Below are 19,577 nucleotides of genomic sequence, written 5' to 3'. Positions count from 1 at the left end.
GACGAGGTGGGCCTTATTACAAATTTGAAATGTCACATGTGCTATTAATACCGCCAAAACGCTCTTAATTAGTTATGATATATAAGCAATTGACCAAATGCTTCATTAAGAGTGTCGGGTTCCAATGAGTTTAAGACATGTCTGGATGTTATGATGCCGTCTTTTTTTTTAATTTGCTCTTGTGTTCTGTTTGATGTCATTAATAATGCACGTTGCAAGTAAAACTGCCATGTTTTTTGTCAAACCCTTTTGTCAATTAAGATAACGAGACTTTTTGACCTCTATATCCTCTGGTATTTTAATTGAACAATAAGTAAGATTTGACCACGTTTGAGATTTGCCGGCATCTAAGAATTACCGGCAAATCAAATATAACTCGTGGTTACTTTTTGCCGGCATTTCAGGAATTGCCGGCAAATCAAACACAACTCGTGGTTACTTTTTATCCGGCCCATATCGGCCATCGTAGTATAGATATATAAAAAAAACATTCCAACTTTACAGTTTAAATTGACGGATTTTTAAAAAAAATACTAGATAGCAGTTTAAAGATTAACAAATCATTTTTCAAAATTTAAGGTAGATCTGATGGTTAATTTTGTTGACCACACAGCCTCCTTAATTATGCAGACTGTAAACGAACTGTAGTTTTCAAGTTTACACCCTTCTTATTTGCTTTCCTGATCATCGAATTAAATTCTATTTACACAAAAAATCTACATCACACAAAACAGGATAATAATAGAATAAAAACCTAATAATAATTTTGGAACAGTATTTACTACTACATTTACAAATTTCCTTTTTTCGTTAAAATTCCAAGTACATCTATTGTATCCATTACAGTCACCCATGTTACCAAAGCACGATACTTGTACATGTTGCTAAGTTAGAATTAACGTTAATGATTAACGTAATCGTTTGTCAGATGCTTTTGATACTGAGCCATTGCTGTTCGAAGTTCCCGCATTCGTCTGACCGTAACAAGATTCCAGTAAGTCTGGTGGTTTGGTCCCAGAGGTCGTTGCACCTGCCGTATTTTTTCGTAAATTGTCTTGTTCTAGTTTTTCTGAAGCCTTCAGAGTTTTCGGTAGATGCAGTCTTGGAAGAATTTTATTTGAGAATTTGGAATTAGGATACTTGTGTTTAAAATACAGTAGAGGCAGAAGCACACCCACGCAGGAAAGACAAACAGTCGTTATAACTATGATGATAATGATTGCACTCTCTGAGGTCAGCTCACTGCTATCTGGAAAACAATCATGTGAAAGATGAAATGATAGATATTACCGAAAAAAATACCCCATTTCACAAACATAACAACTTATGGAGAGAAAAAAAATCAACAAATTGCCTCCTCAGCTCCTGTAGAATTTCACTTCATATTTACAATTTACATGGACCATATCTGTATAACATTAGTACATGGTTATTAAAAATCTTACGTAAACATTTTCAATTGAACTATCAACACCTACCTGTTGCGGTCTCATTGGTGTAGAACTTGAGATAAAACCCTCTTCCATTCACCGTGGAATCCGACACAAATCGCAAAAAGAGATCTGGACCGGAACTTTGTAGTGTTGTGACGTCATTTAGACAACATCCTTGGTACAGAACAGAACTGTTTGAAAGGGGCCCTGTTTGGATCGGTTGAAAAAATATCGTTGTTTCAAAAGTTAAAAAGGAATAAACTTTTAAGTCTCTCAAAAGATACTTCATTTTTTCAACGAGAAATAGATCAAATCAATTTCAAAGTAACCGACACAGGCAAATCAGAGTTATGAACTGACCGTCATGCACTGTTATTCGGTCGAGCTGACAGTACGGCACTTTGGCTGTTGCGAACTCTAGATCACAGTCCAAGAAGTCCATGTAGAGAATAGCCGAACGACTGGTTGCCGTGAGGACCAAATCCAGTGTTAAGTTACTTTAGAAAATGAAATAAATATTTTTTTCCAACACCAATTAAATGAGTAGCAGAAATCTGCTTATTAAAAAGGACTTTACTTAGAGACTAAGTGTAGCAGGAGTAGAAACACTTTAAGGAGTCAAGTCAATTTGTTAAAAATATGAGAATTTTAAGTTTTATTCTTGCAGTTCTAAACATTACCTGGCATATGGCTGTGGATATCCGGGGGAGGAGAAATAGTCCGCTGTCCCTGTACCCGTCCGACTGTACTGAATGGTGGTACCTGCTTAATTAATGTTAAAGGTTCCTCACTACATCAAGACTTATTAATACTTTTTGAGACACCACGTCACAAGATGGCGATTAAAATGTTTTGTTAAATTGTTTGTATCAATTTGTATATATATGTAATCATAGCTCAGTCGGGCTTGTGAACCGCAGATTACTGACTAATGGTGCCAAAAAGAGTGGACACAAGTTTCAAAAACTTAAAGAGTCATCTCCTTGTTGTACATAATATATTGTAATGCCATACAATGCCAGTTAACATTTATGACAGTTATAGTACACTTAATGAAATAGAAATAAATCACTAGTTTTGAATGTTGTAATTCTGTGCAAATCAAATTCGAATCCGCCTGGGGCTAGGTTTTGTTCATATTTACTGAAATAAATTTTTGAAAATCATATTTTTTAAAATCTAAAATTGCTTATTTTTTCGCATATTTGAATTGTATACTTCATTTATTATATTTAAGTACATATTTTTAATTTTCAGCTGATTAGAGAAACTATTTCAAGGTGTAGCGAGTCACCTTAAAATGCACCATGCCTGTAATACATACATGTAGCTAACCTAAATACTATGCTGAATCACGGCGAACAATTTCTCATGGTACCAAGTTAATATCATTAACACAAAAATATAACAAAATGGGCAGAGAGAAAGTAAAAAAAAAAAAATTAATTCCCATACCTGTGGCAAGGCTGAATTGAAGCACCATAATTGCTGCCAAAGGACGTATACATATGCTGAAAAATTAAAATTAAAATCCATAATTTCTTTGAAAAATTATACCAATTTCCCGCAAAAATCAAATCAACAATGCCCATAGCATACATATATACCTTTTCTCCATCTCTGTGTCAATGAAAATGCTGCTTGACCCTATACCGAAAGACCCCGGTTCCCTCCCTCAATCAGTTTTGTTAATTATTAGTTTAATGTAGCGGTTAATAAGTTGGGGATCAATTGGTTCCGGACAATTATTGTCCAGATAGGTGACAGCAAAACTTCATTATGTACGTACGTTCCCATTTGTTTTTCTTGCAGATGTAAGTTGAACACCCCAAACATACGTTCTTTGATCTGCCCTTCCGCTTTGTTACCTTTGTTAATGAAAGGGATTTTAAAACGCGACATTGGCACTTGTAATGTTCAACTACATATAGTTATCTCTTTTTATATTTATTGCTAATTTTTTTTCATTATCTGAATAAAAGGTACTTTTTATACCCACACATTACATGGGCGTAGAGTAATGGAGCCAAGTGAGGAATGCCCCTATTTTGAAACGACAAAAGATCAATTTTATCCGAAATATGACAGTTAGAAAAATGCATTATGCAAAACGTTCGCAGTATTAACTTACCTATACATTACCTATAGGTTCTTATTTTGATGATAATTTTTATTTCGTTGCCACCGATTAACTGTTTGATTATTTTTTTCTACCATTTAATTAATGGAAATTTCCGGTATAAGCCCCCGCCGCCAAAAAAAAAAAATCAGACCTAAATCTAAATTATTTATGGAATACACAATATTAAAGGCATAAACAATCATTTTAACAACATCTTTTAAACGTAACCCGGCAAAAACTATACATACTCCTTATTTATAATATTTGTCAAAACTGATTATGACAATCTTCGCTAGCCGAGGCTTTTCGGTCATCTCCGCTCCCCATAAATTATGGGGAGTGGAGAGGACCGAAAACCCTTCGCTAGCGGAATAGGACCCTTTTTTTAAAAATGGTATGGGACACCTGCTGATACTAATGTGGATAAAAGAACATTATAATCAAATTACTTTTACCACTTTAGAATTTTCAAATGCAATATTAAACCAAAAAAATGTTTAAAAAAAATTTAAACGGTAAAAATTGTAAAATCCCCAGCGGGATTCAAATTCCTGACTTACAAATTAGTGTATAGTTAATGCTATATCTCATTGCACTAAGTTGTTAGCAATTTTGAGAGAATATTCAATAAAATTATACTTGATTTTATTATTTCTATAGGAAGTATGTCACAATACATGTATTTAGGTGCCGCATACCTTTAAAAATATAGGGTTATTGAATACTACAAAAAAGTAATATGCTTAAAACAAAATGCACAGACAGTGTGGAGTATAATGATTTAAAGGAAAGTTATGCACATTTTTTCTTCTGAAGAGGAGCAAAAAACAGTAACTTATAATCAATCATCATTACAGTATAGCAAATATTATTGCATGATTGGTCTTTTGAATTCAGCGCTATGGATTTCTCATTAATAATGAAAATCATCATATTTTAAAGATTTAAAAATCATTTTAAATTCCACAAATCAAATCTAAGCATCATGAATATGTCTTGGCTCTTTAGACTATTTCTAGTCTACAAAACAAGAAAGACAACTTTTGGTATTTGATATTTTTTAAAACATAAGCTGACTAAACAGTAATATAGAAAGGTGTTATAAATATCCAATAAAGTAATTCATAAGTATTATGTACTTCAAACAATTTCCTTTTTATATAATCTTATTTTATAAGTTCACTGTATCATATGGTATATATCGTAAATAAAAATAAAATCTTTAAGCACTTACAGCATATATTAAAACAATACTGAATAGTTAGAGATCACAAATGTATTAAATATACAGTTTCATTCTTTATATAGCATTTTGATAATATAAACAGTTTATCAATTAATGTAAATTATCACAAAATTTCAAAGATTTGGTGATTTGGTTGGAGACCTTGAACCAAATGATTCACTGGATGAAGCTTTTTCTGGCAAGGAAAACTCTGTCAGCTGCAGATATCTCTTGATTTCTGTTGGCAAGGGAAGCAATTCTATAGCAACGTCTTTAACAAAATTTCTCAAACTGTTTCTGATTACAATGCGACAAAGGCTTTTCAGGGACCTCATTGGAAATATCATATCCCAAACCCATGGATTGATTTTATCAAAGCTGCTGCAGAGGCGTAGTTGATCAATCTTATTGGCAAGAACAGGGTCATTATCTATTGGGGTAAAACCTGCATCTAACAACAAGTTCCAAGACATAAGCTCCTTGCTCCATGGCGTAATGACTTCTGGATTTTCCAAAATGGATTTTGAAAAGGAAAGGGAGACTAAATTAGTCATCTCTTCCCTGGTCAGCGTAGCTCCAAATGACAACAAAAGTTTGATTTTATTCACAGAGTTATGGACGTAAGCGAAAATGATTGGCTTCTGCTTCTTCCACCCCCCTCCTCTGTTTACATCAGCCCCGTGATCCAGAAGTAGTTTTACCACTTCTGTTTTCACATTAACACAGGAGCAGGCTGATCCTAGAGGTGTGCACATGTTGTCATCCAGCATGTTAATGTCCATGCCAAGGTCGATTAGTTCTTTGACAAGAGTCAGGTCACCAAACTGGACTGCTGTTGGAAGAAGGGTGGCCTCAGTTATGTCAGCACTCGCATGAAGTAATATCTTAGTTATTTGAACTGGTGGAAAGTAATTTGGATCACTCTGAGCACTGTTCACAGACATTTCCCTACTATGCCAGTACGTCCAAAACTTTGCATTCCTGCAAGCAACCTTCATTGGCGAGTCTCCATTCATCGACTGCACATTCACTTTGCAGCTAGATTGAACCAAAAGCTTAACCATGTCTACATCATCCACTTCACATGCAGAAAAAAGTGGTGTACATCCCATGTTGTTCATGGCCTCCATATTAGCACCATTTTTGATGAGTAACTTCAAGATCTCCAATAAATCTTCTTTCTTTTCATCCCTTCTCTCATCTCCTTCACATGTGTAATGAAGAGCAGTCTTGCCATCATGTCCAGACATGTTTAAATCCACCTTTTTCTGAATAAGAATCTTTACAACATCCACATGACCCATTTTGCATGCTAAACTCAAGGGTGATGTAGGTTCATCTTGGAAGATAATTCCTATTTTATTCAAATCAGCACCATCATCTATCAGCTTGGAAACTTCAGCCGGGTTGTTGCACCATATTGCTTCCAACAACTCCTCCCCCAAATCCAGCTGGTTTTCTTGCTTTTGAGCACTGTCTCTCCATGTCCCTCCAAATAAGTCCATGGGAACTGGAATATCTGGAAACAAAAACCAATAAGAATTATATATCCCTTTGAAAAAAAACCCACCTGATTTCCCCATGTAGATTTTTTTTCTACTTCTTTGGTGCCTTTACAACTGCATGTAATTTAAAATGTTTGTATGAATTAAGTTGTGGATGCCTGGAGTTTCAGAACATACTTAATGGTGCTATGCAGACTAATCCGGCTAAATCAAAATAATTTTGTATAGCTGAAGGTCTGTAGCTTCCGGCCTGAAAAAATTTGGATGGAAAACCTGGGAGGTACAGTGCCACCCATTAAAAAATTGTATATTTATTGTGCACAAAAACTTGCCCTAGTTTTGGACTGATTAACCTTATTTATACGCAAATTCTGAGAAAACAATTGTACCATTAAATTCTTCATGCAATTTACTTTTTTTTTTCTCTGTACTTGCAGCATGCCTCAGACTTTCTCTGGAACATGCTACCAACCTCGGAAAATCAAATGTTAAATTTACATTGAGATCGAGAGTTGCCATTTTCACATGTAAACAAACTGCATGACTTTAATTTACGGGGCTGGTTATGGAGCGGGGGTATACTGTTTTACCCTTGTGTGTCTGTCTGTCTGTCTGTCCGTAACGAAAATTTCTGTCACATTTATCTCAGCAACTATTTATGGCAGATGCTTGAAATTTTTACACAGTGTTTGTTAAGGCATGCCATATCGTGGGATATATTTTTGTACCAATCAGACATCAACTTCCTGTTAAATGACGACTTTGCTTATTTTTTAACCAAAATTTTCAAACAAATTTTCGTCAAAGATTTCTCAGCAACTATTTATCGCAGCTGCTTGAAATTTTTACACAATATTTGTACATGTATAGGCATGCCATATCGTTGGATATATTTTTGTACCAATCAGACGTCAATTTCTTGTTAAATGACGACTGTTTATTTTTAGCAAAAATTTTCAAACAAATTTTCCTCAAAGATTTCTCAGCAGCTATTTATCGCAGATGCTTGAAATTTTTACACACTATTTGTTTAGGCATGCTATATCGTGGGATGTATTTTTGTACCAATCGGATGCCAGCTTTCTGTTGAATGTCAACTTTGCTTATTTTGCATATTCACATCAGAGCGGGGGTATCACTAGTGAGCATTGGCTCACAGATATCTTGTTTTTTCAGACCAGGAGCTACAGACCTGCTGGTAAGTTTTGTATAATTTGTTGTTAAAAGAGTTTAAAATACTGGTTACTGTAGCACTCTCCCTTGACCATAGAATGCAAACATTAGTGTGATTTACTCAAGAAAGCCGTTTTTCTAAATGTCTATCTCAATAAATGATCCCTTTTACTGTAATAATGGTAACGAAGATTTGGGTAGATTCCTTATAAAAATTAAGCGGGGAATTAAATCTGACAAAATTAAGAAAAGCATCCTTTGTGGAGTTTTAAAATTTTGCTATTATATTTACAAGTTGTGAACAATATGTTATTCAAGATAACCCCCCCCCCCCCCCCCCCAAAGAAAAAAAAAACCAGCACACATAGTTATTTGATATAAAAAGTGGAATTGCAGAATTTTAAAAGTATTTACATAAATAAGGATTGTACTAAAGAATCTAACGTCAATACTTAAAAAAAGAAAAAAAAAAAAAAGAAGTTGGTCCAATCTTTTTGGTGCAAATAAAACTGGAAAAAGTTTTTTAATGTCTAATTCTACGGAACTATACATACATGTAACATGTTATAGTTGGACTAGCTTCAAAAAGACCTGCATGACCAAAGATATCAATTTAAACTTGTCAAAAGTGAAATGTAAATATATTTGGGAATCCAATCTGAGGTTTACTTGACCTACATATTGACATTGGTTAGATAGCATAATATAAACCCAAATATCATGTCCCAATGTTTGACCTAGCTATTATTAAATTATATAGTGCCATGTACTACTAACATTTATTTAACACATAAAAATTTTATGTACCTAACAATGTACATAAAAGTATAAGCATAAGTGCAAAATCATATAAATCAAGCTTTAACTGCTTGAATATAGGAAAACAATTCAAGATATACGCATTTTAATAGACATTGTTGAAATACCTGCGCTGATAACATTGTGAAACCATTCATTATACCTTGCAAGACACAATCAAATCTGTGACCCCCACCCTTGATAGAAATACATAAATGAAAGGAATAATTTAATTTAACAGATTTATAGAATATATAATTGCACATGCAACTTATTTAATATTTATTATATCTATAGTTCATTTACTGGAAAATCAAATTTACTTACTAAATTCTGCCATCACCTATTTTTTTATCAACAAAAACAGCTGACAAATTTAGACCGACAATGCTTTTTTTACTAAAGAGGGAGAACGAGATCATAAACTTGGCTTACCTATCACGTGTTAAATGAAACTGAAATTCGTGATGGTTTGCAATCAACATCGTGCTAAACTAATGTTTATGATAAGCATGCAGACATGGTAACCTATGATGAGCAAAATTAAAACATTACCTCCATATGCCAATATACAAAGTCCAATTAATTTCCCAAAGTTCCCCGAAGAATGAGACAAACGGGCAATTTTAACATGATAAGTGAACGTAACATGACATAATAGCCCAGTTTTCTATCATTCCTCCTGCACGTGCTCAATGCCAATGTAGGCCAATAACATTGTTATTTTTCCGGTTTACGACATCGGTTGTTTACATTTCAAACAACAACTATTTTGAAATAAACTTCGAATAATGATTATTCAAAGGGTATAAACATTCATAGAAAATGGATAGATTGTGCAATAGCTGAGAGGAAGATGCAATTTAAACGAATTAAACAACCAATTTCACGACAACCGTGAATAATACGGTGGCCCATTTCTGCAACAATTTTATCATAATTACTGCAGTATGGAACTCGCTCCATACTGGCTACTTGAATTAAATAAACTGGTTAACACGCAAAATTTTTAAACGCAACACATGTCTAAATGTAAGAATAAATAGTATTGTAAAAATAATATGTTTTACGGTGCTACCGTTCTGGCGAGCGCAACAAGAATTACACATACCTTGCATCATTGTCAACTTATAGTTTTATTTAGGTATCAACGAACGTCAAAGAATTTTTGAGAGAGTATTGCTCTACAATAAGTATGCCAAATGTACTAATTTTAATGGTTATGATACATACAGCGCAACCCCCTTCCCAGAGAGAGAGAGAGAGAGAGAGAGAGAGAGAGAGAGAGAGAGAGAGAGAGAGAGAGAGAGAGAGAGAGAGGTACCTGTTTGTATGTGTGTAATTTCCCACTTTTAAATTTAATGGTCTGACTATATGCAATATCTACATAATTTTTTTAACTGTTTATTTTTCATTTTATTCCTTTTCATTTAGTTCAAAATGTCTTATTGTTTATTTCCTCCCTACTTATGCATGCACAATTAGCTTGAAATGGATCGATATGACAGTAAATTATGGCTCTTGCTAATATATATACATAAAATCGGTATATTAAAAAAAAAATAAAAACAAATCATATGTCAATGAGGCAGGTATCGCAGTCTATACTGAAATAGCTAGTACACGCATTACAGATGTTTGATCCACCTCTAAATTTATCGCGGGAAATATAGCGCGAGTGCACTGTGACGTCATCCATGACTTTGTTCGTCTTTGTTTACGTTTCTCGACTCAATACGGAGGTATGGAAGCATGTAACAAATCTTGTTGAGTCTCGTCAGAGCATATGCGGTACTCAAAACGTGTCTTCAAACTGTAAGTCACTGTAAATTACGAGTTAAAAGTCGGCCAATTTTGGCATAGCACCACGGGTGAAAACATTAGAGAGCATTATGGGACGTTGACAAAAAATTTTGTTTGATGAACTGTAGGTTTAGCTCGTTCTTTTTCCCGCGCACACTGGTTCTTAGAGCTCGCTTCGCTCGCCGGCGCTGTGCGAGGTGCGCTCGCTATTACTTGGATATGAACTTGGTTGGTCACTCCCTGCAGTTTGATTATAACTTACTTTTTCGCTCACCTGAGCTGAAAGCTCGAGTGAGATTTTCTGATCAAAATTTGTATGTCTGTCGATCGTCGTTGTCGTTGTTGTAAACTTTTCACATTTCTTCTTCTTCTACAGAACCACTGGGCCAATTTCAACCAAACTTGGCACAAAGCATCACTGGGTGAAGAGGATTCAAGTTTGTTCAAATGAAGGGCCACACCCTATTAAAAGGGGAGATAATTTAGAATTATTAAGATTTTGTTTGTACTTTTAAAAAATCTTCTTCTAAAAAGTTTTTATGCCCCAAAAAGCTGAAAGTTGTATGGAAGCATCCTCGGGTAGTGTAAATTCAAGTTTGTTCAAATCATGGTCCCCAGGGGTAGGGTGGGGCCACAATGTGATATGGATTTTTACATAGGAATATATAGAGAGAATCTTTAGAAATCTTCTTAAAACTATTATGCCAGAAAAGCTTAAACTTGTGTGGATGCATCCTAAGGTAGTGTTGTAGGTATGTTCAAATAATGGTCCTGGGGTAGGGTGAGGCCACATTGGAGGATCAAGTTTTATATGGGAAAATATAGAGACAATCTTTAAAAATTTTCTTCTAAAAAACTATTTGACTAGAAATGCTTTAACTTGTTTGGAAGCATCCTCAGATAGTGTAGATTCAAATTTGTTTAAATTATGGTCTTTGTTGAATGATGGGGCAACATTGAGGGGGATTAATTTTTACATAGGAATATATAGAGAAAATGTTTAAAAATCTTCTTCTAAAAACTATTAAGCCAGAAAAGCTCTATTTTGAGCGGAAGCATCCTTGAAAGTGTAAATTCAAGTAAGTTTAAATCATGATCCCTCGGGGTAGGGTCGGGCCACCATGGCGGGCGGGGGGTGGGGGCTAATTTTTACATATTAGGGATATATAGAGAAAATCTTTAAAAATCTTCCTCTCAAAAACCATTTGCCCGGAAAAACTTAACTTGTGTTGAAGCATCCTCAAATAGTGTAGATTCAAGTTTGTTCAAATCATGATCCCCGGAGTATGATGGGGCCACAATGGGGGTGGTGGGATTAAATCTTTAAATAGGAAGGTATAGAGAAAAATCTTTAAAAATAATCTGGAAAAGTATTCAGTCCAAAATGCAGTAACGTTTGTAAAAGCACAGGTTGTGCAGAATAAAGTTTGATCAAATCACGATTCCCTAGAGAAAAATAGGGGGGGGGGGGTGGGGATTGTGGGGGATGGGGGCGGGGGGATGTTATATAAGAATAGAGAAATTCTTCTTACTAATACTAAAACAACAAAAGGGGCTTGGTATTTACCAAAAAATATGTGGATAAAAATCAACAGATTTTTGATATTTTTTTTTAAGCAAGATCTGCTGTACTTACAGTGTAGTTGTCAGGATATTTTGATTTTGAGACAGTTACTGCAATGCCGAGTTGACCAGCGTTAAGGCTATTGTTGCTCGGGTGAGCGATGTGGCACATGGGCCTCTTGTTTTAATTTACATTGATTACACTTTTCTTACATGATTAAAACATGAGTTTTCAGTGAACATTTTTAATCCAATACACAAAAATATACTTAAGATTACTCATTTTCATCATTTTTGTCCTTGGGAACAAATGATAAAGAACTCTACAGTCTGGCAACCGAGCCCCTATGGTTTATTACTTACCGGTCTTTTTGCGTTTTGCCTCCGAGTTTCACAGGATTTGATTACGTGACCAACCAAGTTCATATCCTGGTAAACTTGATGTTCATTTCTTATACTATGTCCTATGTTTCTGCTTTCACAACTTTTTGCTTAATATTCAGATCTTAGTGCTCAAACTACGTATATTTTTGAAACGCCCCTCTCCCACTTCAGGCTTCAATACACAACCAAAAATAGAGAGTCTACGGGGATTTTGAATTGCAGCAGACATAAAAACACCCGGATGATAACGTTAAGAAATTGTGCGATGCGTTCCCAGTAATTCCGAACGGAAAAAAAGATGTTAACATTTCCCATTATAAATCTCCGTAAGAAATTTGTTTTTGTTTATGTTAATTTCACCGGGTAAAAATAGATAAACTTTCAATGAAGAAATCTTGAATTCTCAACCTTATATATCGATTTCAATTTTACTTCTTTGACAAGTATGTGTATTTACGTTAAAAGTCAAAAAGTTGGGGGAAGTAATTACCTAGGACAGACCACAGAATGAAAAAGGTCCAGATTTCTGGTTTGAAAGGTCTTAGGTTTTAATCAAAGTCTACGGGGATTTTGCATGCAATCGACACAAAAAGTCCCCGGATGATAACGTTGAAAAAATATGCGAGGTGTCGATCCCGATTATCATAAATCTCCGTAAGAAATTTGATTTCGTTCATGTAGATTTGTTAAGGGTAAAAATAGATGAAGTGTTTATGAAGAAGTTTTGGATTTTGTCCCCTTGTATCGATTTCAATTGTACATGTACTTCTTTGAGTGGTAACACGTTATGCCGGTGTTTTCTGGTGAAAATTCAGCAGAAAATGATGATAATCTAACATGGAACAGACTATAAATGAATTTTTGTCATATATACGAGAAAATCATTGAAATTTCACCAGAAAATAACCAGTATGTCATTTATTAATGTACAAATTTTGAAGTTAATAACATATTATTTTTTCATTCGTGGTAAGCTAACAAAGTTGCCTACTTCCAATGACTCGGCGCAACCACAAACTCATCGCAACGTCATTTTAACGTTTTTACTTGGTTCTATGTTAAAAACACCTTACAAACGAATGGAAAACATGAATTATTCTTCATTTTTCATCTTTTCTTTTTACATGTATGTTAAAAATGGCAACAGTTATATATATTTTCCCTTCTTGATTTTTGTGTGGAAAGTTATTTCTTCTGAAAAGTCAACTTACTGTGAAACGTCTCTTACATTCAAACAGTGACAGTGAGCCCAAATTGGACTGGGTGTTCAAGGCATGTCTATTCGTGTAGCCTACAATCAAATATAATACATAACACATCTCCTGTGCGGATCCAGAATTTTTTTTCAGGGGGAGGGGGCAAGGTTTATTTGTTTTTGCCAGGGGGTACGAGGATTTTGTCAATAACGTTGAATTTATTATTTTTTTATATAAATGTACGTAAATGTGAATTTAATAAATTTGAAGGGGGCTGGATGGGGGGGGGGGGGGGGGGGGGGTTCCGGACACCTCACAAGGAAAATTCAAATTAATTTAAATTTGGGACCCTAACTCCTCTAGATCCGTGCATGCATTTCCCTATAACAGTAAATAAATAATTATTTTCTTACCTTACATCTATCATATGCGATTTGAAAAGTCTAAAGACGTAACCAGAGGTTGACGTCAACAAAACGCGAAAACACATCATCACGCACCTACTGTAGTCCTAAACATCAAGACTATAGATATAAAAATCTCATTCAATGTACCAATACCACTTACAAGAAAAAAAAACTTCCATCCAAAACAAACTGCCACAAACAGAATCCTGGATACTAAATAAATAACAAGTTCAAGATGATAACGCATTCCTTGTTTATTATATCTTCAAAGATCTGCAATTCAATGGATGTTGAGTCAAAATACTAACATCAGCAATGTGTGTATCAATATTTATTCAGGTACTGAATTGTTATTCTTCGTTTCTATAATTTCCACGTTAACTTTAATTCTATACAGAAATGTGATACAGGTACTAACAACAATATTTTCTGAATTTTTAAATTCTGCATGTCATCTATACAGAACAGAATGGTAACATGTAAATGCTATTCACAATTATAATTTTAGCTACTTCATAGGTTGTTAAAATCAATTAATATGTGACCTATCTTCACAAACAAATGGGAGTAGTAGACCAGTATCACCAGTGAAGTAAGAGTAATCCTTTTCGAACACCCACTTCCATTTTCCGTCGTAATATGCGAGTAACAAGCCAAAGGGATCGTAAACATGTTGCCAGTACTCTCGCTCTCGAGTTTTATTGAACCTTTTAGGAATCCAGTTTGTGTACGTCACAGTAGTGTTGTCATGGAAACAGTAGTCTCCGTCTCTTGTTTTTCTCAAGCTGCTGACCCGGATGTAGATTACGTCATCAAGGTCCAAATCGTCATCTGTTTATTAATCAAAGAAACGATTGATCTTATCAATTAAGTGCACATTCGGCAAAATTTCACTAAACATTAAGACTTATACACCATTTTACCAATTCTTCAAAATGAATAACCTGGGTGCACCCTTTTGATTCCAAGAAGATTTCCATACCAAGTACCGTACCACATAAGCAACTCAGTATTTGGCGCAATGTCTTTTGATGTAATGTAAAAGACTAAATCTTCACAAAAGACGACATTGATATTTTCTTCCTGCTCATTTCTGGCGCAGTTGACGTATCTTAACCAGTTGCCTTTGGCGGGAGAACCTGCGTCCACAAAATGGGTTGCCAATTCACCATCAACGTTGTCTAGCTACAAAATATTTTTTAATGTGAGTTTCAAGGTACTAAGTTTCCTGGGTTTTGATACGAAGAGACGTATAACCCAGAATACACTGCATTGGTATTATCGGTCAAATGAGTAACAGTTTATAAATTAATTTTTGGGAAATTCCTTTGAAAAACCGGGGGTTATCTTTGGGTAACATTTTTTCCTGTATTTTTCCCTAGCATGTAAATGTGGATAAATAACGCCTCAAGTGACCCTTTATTGAATGAAATTCAGTCCATACGATTCTGGCAATGCTTGATTAATAATTGTAACATCACAGTTTCTGAGAAGAATATTTGAAAAAAAATGCGCTTTATTTGTCGACCGGTTGTTATGCTGTGAACAAACTTGAAACTACATATTATCAAGAGATCAAGGTTTGAAATGGTATCTACAGTCAATCAAATTGCATCAATCTTAAAAAGAAGATTCTGAAAGAGCTTCCCATACATATTCTTTTGGGGAACTTTCCATTACTAGAATAAGTCTGAAGGTCATGTTTGAAAAAAAAAACCATTTCTCTTCGTCAATAATTATGTTTCAAAGCTGTTTAGAACAAGACACTGCGGTTTGTGAAGAGAGGAAGAATTAGATGGACAGCACCAAGCCGCCCCTCATATACAATGTAGATACTTACCATCCATCCATACATATATTCCCCGTCGTCTATGAACTCCTCCCCATCATACACCCCTAACACATTGTTGATGGGAAGGTGTGTCGAAGTCCACGCCCCAAGGCCTGCTCCCGGAATAGATGAGAGCTTGACCGAGAAACCAGGGGGCGTGGTCAAATTGGCCCTCTGTAGCTCATCGAAATCCACTGGGATCTATGTTTGAAGATAACAGAGTTGTAAAATTCATTTCAAGAAAATATTTAACAATGAAGGTCAGTTAAAATAATTTTATTAACCGGGCTTTCCAAAGGAAAATAAATGAAATGGTAAAAATGGCGGGCGGGCGGCTGCTAAAAGGGCATCCCTATTGTACGGATAACCCCTCCTACAGTTTTCAAGATAGGAAGTTGTTGTTTTGCTGATCAATTGTACATACACATGTATATCAGAGATGTGTATATTACTTGAATTATGATTTTTGATATATTTATGAAAAAATACCAGCTGTTAAACTTGAAAATTTTCTTGCAGAATATTGCATATAGGTTACTCCAGTATTGTACGGATAACTCCTCCGACAATTTTCAAGATAGGAAGGTGATCATGATGTTTTGCAAATCAATTTGACATATATCAGAAACATGCATGCTTCTTGGATTTTGATTTTTGATAATTTATGAAAAAAAAAATACCAGATGTTAAACTTAGTCATTTTTTCTCAGAGCACTGCAAATGGGCTACCCCTGGTGTACGGATAACCCCTCCTTCAGTTTTTAAGATAGGAATTCGAAGTTGTTTTGCAGATCAATTGGACATATATCAGAGATTTGCATATCACTTGGATTTAAATATTTTGATAATTAATGAAAAATGTATTAGCTGTTGAATTTAGTCATTTACACACATAATATTGCATATAGGGTACACCATTTTTCTGGATAGGTATTGTTTATCAATTCAGAGTTGACAAATCGTTATAGACACAGTTCACATAAAAGGACATTAGTTAATCGACTCGGGCTGCGTTTTACAAAAGAACTTTTTTTAAATGCTATTTAATCCCAAACTAACCATTATTTTATTATTCTGGCTGTAAAATTTAATAATGGAAATCAAAATAGTTGTAAATAAATGGTTTTATATATATTTTGTTCGTCAAAGATCATTCCATGTGACTTTGTCGTAAGTTCTTTTGTAAAACCCAGTCCAGACCCCTACGAGAAATTTCATTGAGAAATGAAATAGAATTTTGAAAAAAAGTACATTAGCTTCACTCTTTTACAATATTACCTCAGCATTGGGAATATACAATTCTTTTGTAGGTTTAATCCATCTAAACTTTTTATAGAAGTCACAATCTAAGAAATTAAAAAGTAAAAATACATGATTTCTTATATCATTTAACTAATTATAACAAGACTTTTCTCAACCATTGTTTAATCGAATACAGGGAATGGAGACATGAGTTATCGATTTCTGAAATCGATTCATTTTATTGTGTACGTACATCTTTCAGCGTGTTTATCAGCAACTTTTAATCTATGGTGAGATTTTAACAAATCCTGAAATTAAAAGAGAAAGAAGTAAAATAAAATACATAATGTACCATATGGTTTTTTAAATAATTTGACATTCATTTTCATTACAGTTCAATACCACCAACGAAACTGATTCAGCACCTCTCGATTAGAAACTGTCGTCTTGTATGTGAAGCCTTTAGCTACAAATCAAACAATGTTTGCAGTATAAATATGGGCATATAGATCTTACAAATAAATAAGAGGACTCGATGGTCGTGGCCATTTTTAGACTTTAACGATGTCCTTTAGAAGAATAACTCAATTAAAAATACTTGATAATACAGAAAAGTACCCATATTTTAAATTTAAGAAATATGGATTTTTTCCCTACTAAATCATTAATAGTTTGTATGTAAACAAAAAATAGCTGCATACTTGTAGCTCCTCGGAAAATTCGGATTGTCTAGCCGTGAACCCGAATTTCCCGTTGAGCTAAAAATCTACAGCAAAAAAAAAGCATATCTCAAAAGTTCAGATCTGATGGTTAATTTGTTGACCATCCAGTCTTCTTACTGAAATATTTACCTGTCTAACAAGTAACGAATTATGATGAATAAATAAGAAAAATTATGTAATTTTTAAGTAAAATGAAAATAAGAATGAATAAATTATTTTACGTCAAAATGCTTCGTTGCTTGACCAACCTTCTATATAGTCTGTCAGCATGGCTTCCTTCTCTAGTGAATCTAATACCACCAAATCGCCTCCGATCTCGCCACATATCTCACTAGATTTTACAAAAGATGCACCATTCGGATGAAAAGAGAAACACCAGTTCCCGATATTGTCAAAACCTTTCTTGCATCTTCTACCTTCTGTTTAAAACAGCAATGCATAAGAATGAACATAATTTTCGAAGGACTCGTAAAATAGGATTTGCAAAAACCAAGCCCTACCTATTATTTTGATAAGAAAGTAAAAAAGTATACAATTTAAGGTCTTCATAACAGATCCTTAAAAAAGATTGCTCATTCGGACAGTGTCGATTGACATCCTTTATAGTAAAGAAAATCAATTTCAGTCAAACACTGCTCTTGTTTCAAATACACGTATTAGTATAGACACAAGAGTGAATACATTGAAACACACTAAAGACATTGATTTAATTTTAAGGAAATCTTTTATGGTAATCAATAAACTTTGGACACAGCTGCGTTATAAAATTTGTTAACAAAGACTGCTTCGATTTACAAATAACAGTTTTTAGCGAGAAATATTCCATTTTTATTGAAATAAAGGTTAGGGATACAATCAAACAACAATTATTACAATATCAAATTCAACAACAGTTACCTTGAAAAATTATACTTCATAAGGTACTGAGTATTGATTGGGTTCTTTAGTTACAAACGCTGTAACTCCATCGATGTATGAACCGATCATTTGTTTACACACGTGTATGTGTGTACGTTTGTATTCCCATAGATTAAATAAAAAATAATTGAATTTTATAACAGTTATCTCATGTGATCTAGTATCTAAGTACATTCTAAATATTTGAATTCATTTCTTGTACGAAAGATAATACAAATTGAATACCGGTAGATTAGGTAATGAAAAATTGATAATAACAAACCGTCAACCATCTCAATCATTGATTAATTCAACTGTATTGAAACCAAAATACTTTAAATCCGGAAGCCAAAGTAAGGAGTCTGACTCTCATCAATAGATATTTTTTTCTTATGATGAATAAATAAACAATGCAGTGATAGTTTGCTAATTAAATCCTAACCCGTTCTGTTCTTTTTTTTTCTTGGATTTCAGAATGGATTTCTACTGGTGGAATTTTCACTCAAAACTCATCAGTAAACCAAAATCCAGTCTGAAACCCAAGAAAACGAAGAATTAAATATTATCCTAAAAAATCGTAACATTAATAAGACAACAACTCCTTCTAAACACATTTTTCATCGGTAAAACCCTGTTAGAATTACGTAGAAAAAAATTTGTTTGTTAATCTTCTTTCATCAAAAATTTTTAATTTGACAAGTCATCTAATTTGTCGTATAATTTCTAGATTGATTTCCCAGAATCCAACGAAAAAATGAAGAACAAATTGACGTATGAGGGTTGATCGTAAGTAGACAATGTCGCTGTTTTTCATTTATTTTTCACGAAAGCCTTTAAAACTAACACATTGAATGATTTATGCACAAACATGCATTTTTATTGACATATGAAGTTTTATTCCATTTGATGAAAAAGTATTCTTGTTACCCAATTTTAAAAACAGGTTTTGTCTACACAGAGCCAGCAACGTTCAAACAATTTAAAATACCCTATCTACATCTAATATATAACAGTCTCTAGTACCTTTCACTAGGTCAAAAAGGCTCTATATACCACTTGGCTATTTGATCACAATTGTTCGAGAATTTTAAGTTACATGAAGTTTTTCGAAGCTTTCATTTTTTTTTAAACCGTGTACATCTCTTCGTTTAGGGTATGGAAAAACCTCGAACGTCATCTGACGTTCCGATCATATTTTTTTCATATTCTACTTTATTTGGGACTGTTTGATGTCTAAAATACAATTCCAACTACCAAAAAAAACCCCATTGCATTT

General features: G+C 34.1%; 3 protein-coding genes across 6 annotated transcripts; all 3 read right to left on the bottom strand.

Moving 5' to 3' along the window:
- Positions 1 to 543: 543 nt before the first annotated feature.
- On the bottom strand, positions 544 to 3,312 carry LOC105348191 (neuropilin-1). Of its 2 annotated transcripts, none has more exons than XM_034443570.2 (6): positions 3,041 to 3,312; positions 2,889 to 2,944; positions 2,114 to 2,195; positions 1,794 to 1,930; positions 1,479 to 1,640; positions 544 to 1,249 (listed from the first exon to the last, which is right to left on the bottom strand). In XM_034443570.2, the coding sequence occupies exons 1-6, from the start codon at positions 3,049 to 3,051 to the stop codon at positions 909 to 911; spliced, it is 789 nt and encodes a 262-aa protein (XP_034299461.2). In that variant the 5' UTR covers positions 3,052 to 3,312; the 3' UTR covers positions 544 to 908. The 2 variants fall into 2 exon arrangements, with proteins under 2 accessions (XP_034299461.2, XP_019930844.3); XM_020075285.3 differs by having other exon boundaries at positions 2,114 to 2,198; positions 3,041 to 3,311.
- A 395-nt stretch (positions 3,313 to 3,707) lies between these two features.
- Positions 3,708 to 8,981, bottom strand: LOC105322921 (ankyrin repeat and SOCS box protein 3). Of its 3 annotated transcripts, none has more exons than XM_011421826.4 (2): positions 8,812 to 8,981; positions 3,708 to 6,299 (listed from the first exon to the last, which is right to left on the bottom strand). In XM_011421826.4, the coding sequence occupies exon 2, from the start codon at positions 6,283 to 6,285 to the stop codon at positions 4,915 to 4,917; it is 1,371 nt and encodes a 456-aa protein (XP_011420128.2). In that variant the 5' UTR covers positions 6,286 to 6,299; positions 8,812 to 8,981; the 3' UTR covers positions 3,708 to 4,914. The 3 variants fall into 3 exon arrangements, with proteins under 3 accessions (XP_011420128.2, XP_019920669.2, XP_011420127.2); XM_020065110.3 differs by lacking the exon at positions 8,812 to 8,981 and adding an exon at positions 8,692 to 8,762; XM_011421825.4 differs by lacking the exon at positions 8,812 to 8,981 and adding an exon at positions 8,584 to 8,697.
- A 4,945-nt stretch (positions 8,982 to 13,926) lies between these two features.
- Positions 13,927 to 18,087, bottom strand: LOC105322920 (uncharacterized). The gene is made up of 8 exons (XM_011421824.4): positions 17,905 to 18,087; positions 17,653 to 17,823; positions 17,108 to 17,148; positions 16,936 to 16,990; positions 16,719 to 16,786; positions 15,450 to 15,641; positions 14,554 to 14,794; positions 13,927 to 14,440 (listed from the first exon to the last, which is right to left on the bottom strand). The coding sequence occupies exons 1-8, from the start codon at positions 17,951 to 17,953 to the stop codon at positions 14,139 to 14,141; spliced, it is 1,119 nt and encodes a 372-aa protein (XP_011420126.3). The 5' UTR covers positions 17,954 to 18,087; the 3' UTR covers positions 13,927 to 14,138.
- Positions 18,088 to 19,577: the final 1,490 nt, after the last annotated feature.

This window comes from Magallana gigas, chromosome 2 (assembly GCF_963853765.1).
Source record: "Magallana gigas chromosome 2, xbMagGiga1.1, whole genome shotgun sequence".
Lineage (NCBI taxonomy): Eukaryota > Metazoa > Mollusca > Bivalvia > Ostreida > Ostreidae > Magallana > Magallana gigas.
Note: the sequence above shows the minus strand (reverse complement) of the source record. Positions and strands in the feature narration are given on the sequence as shown.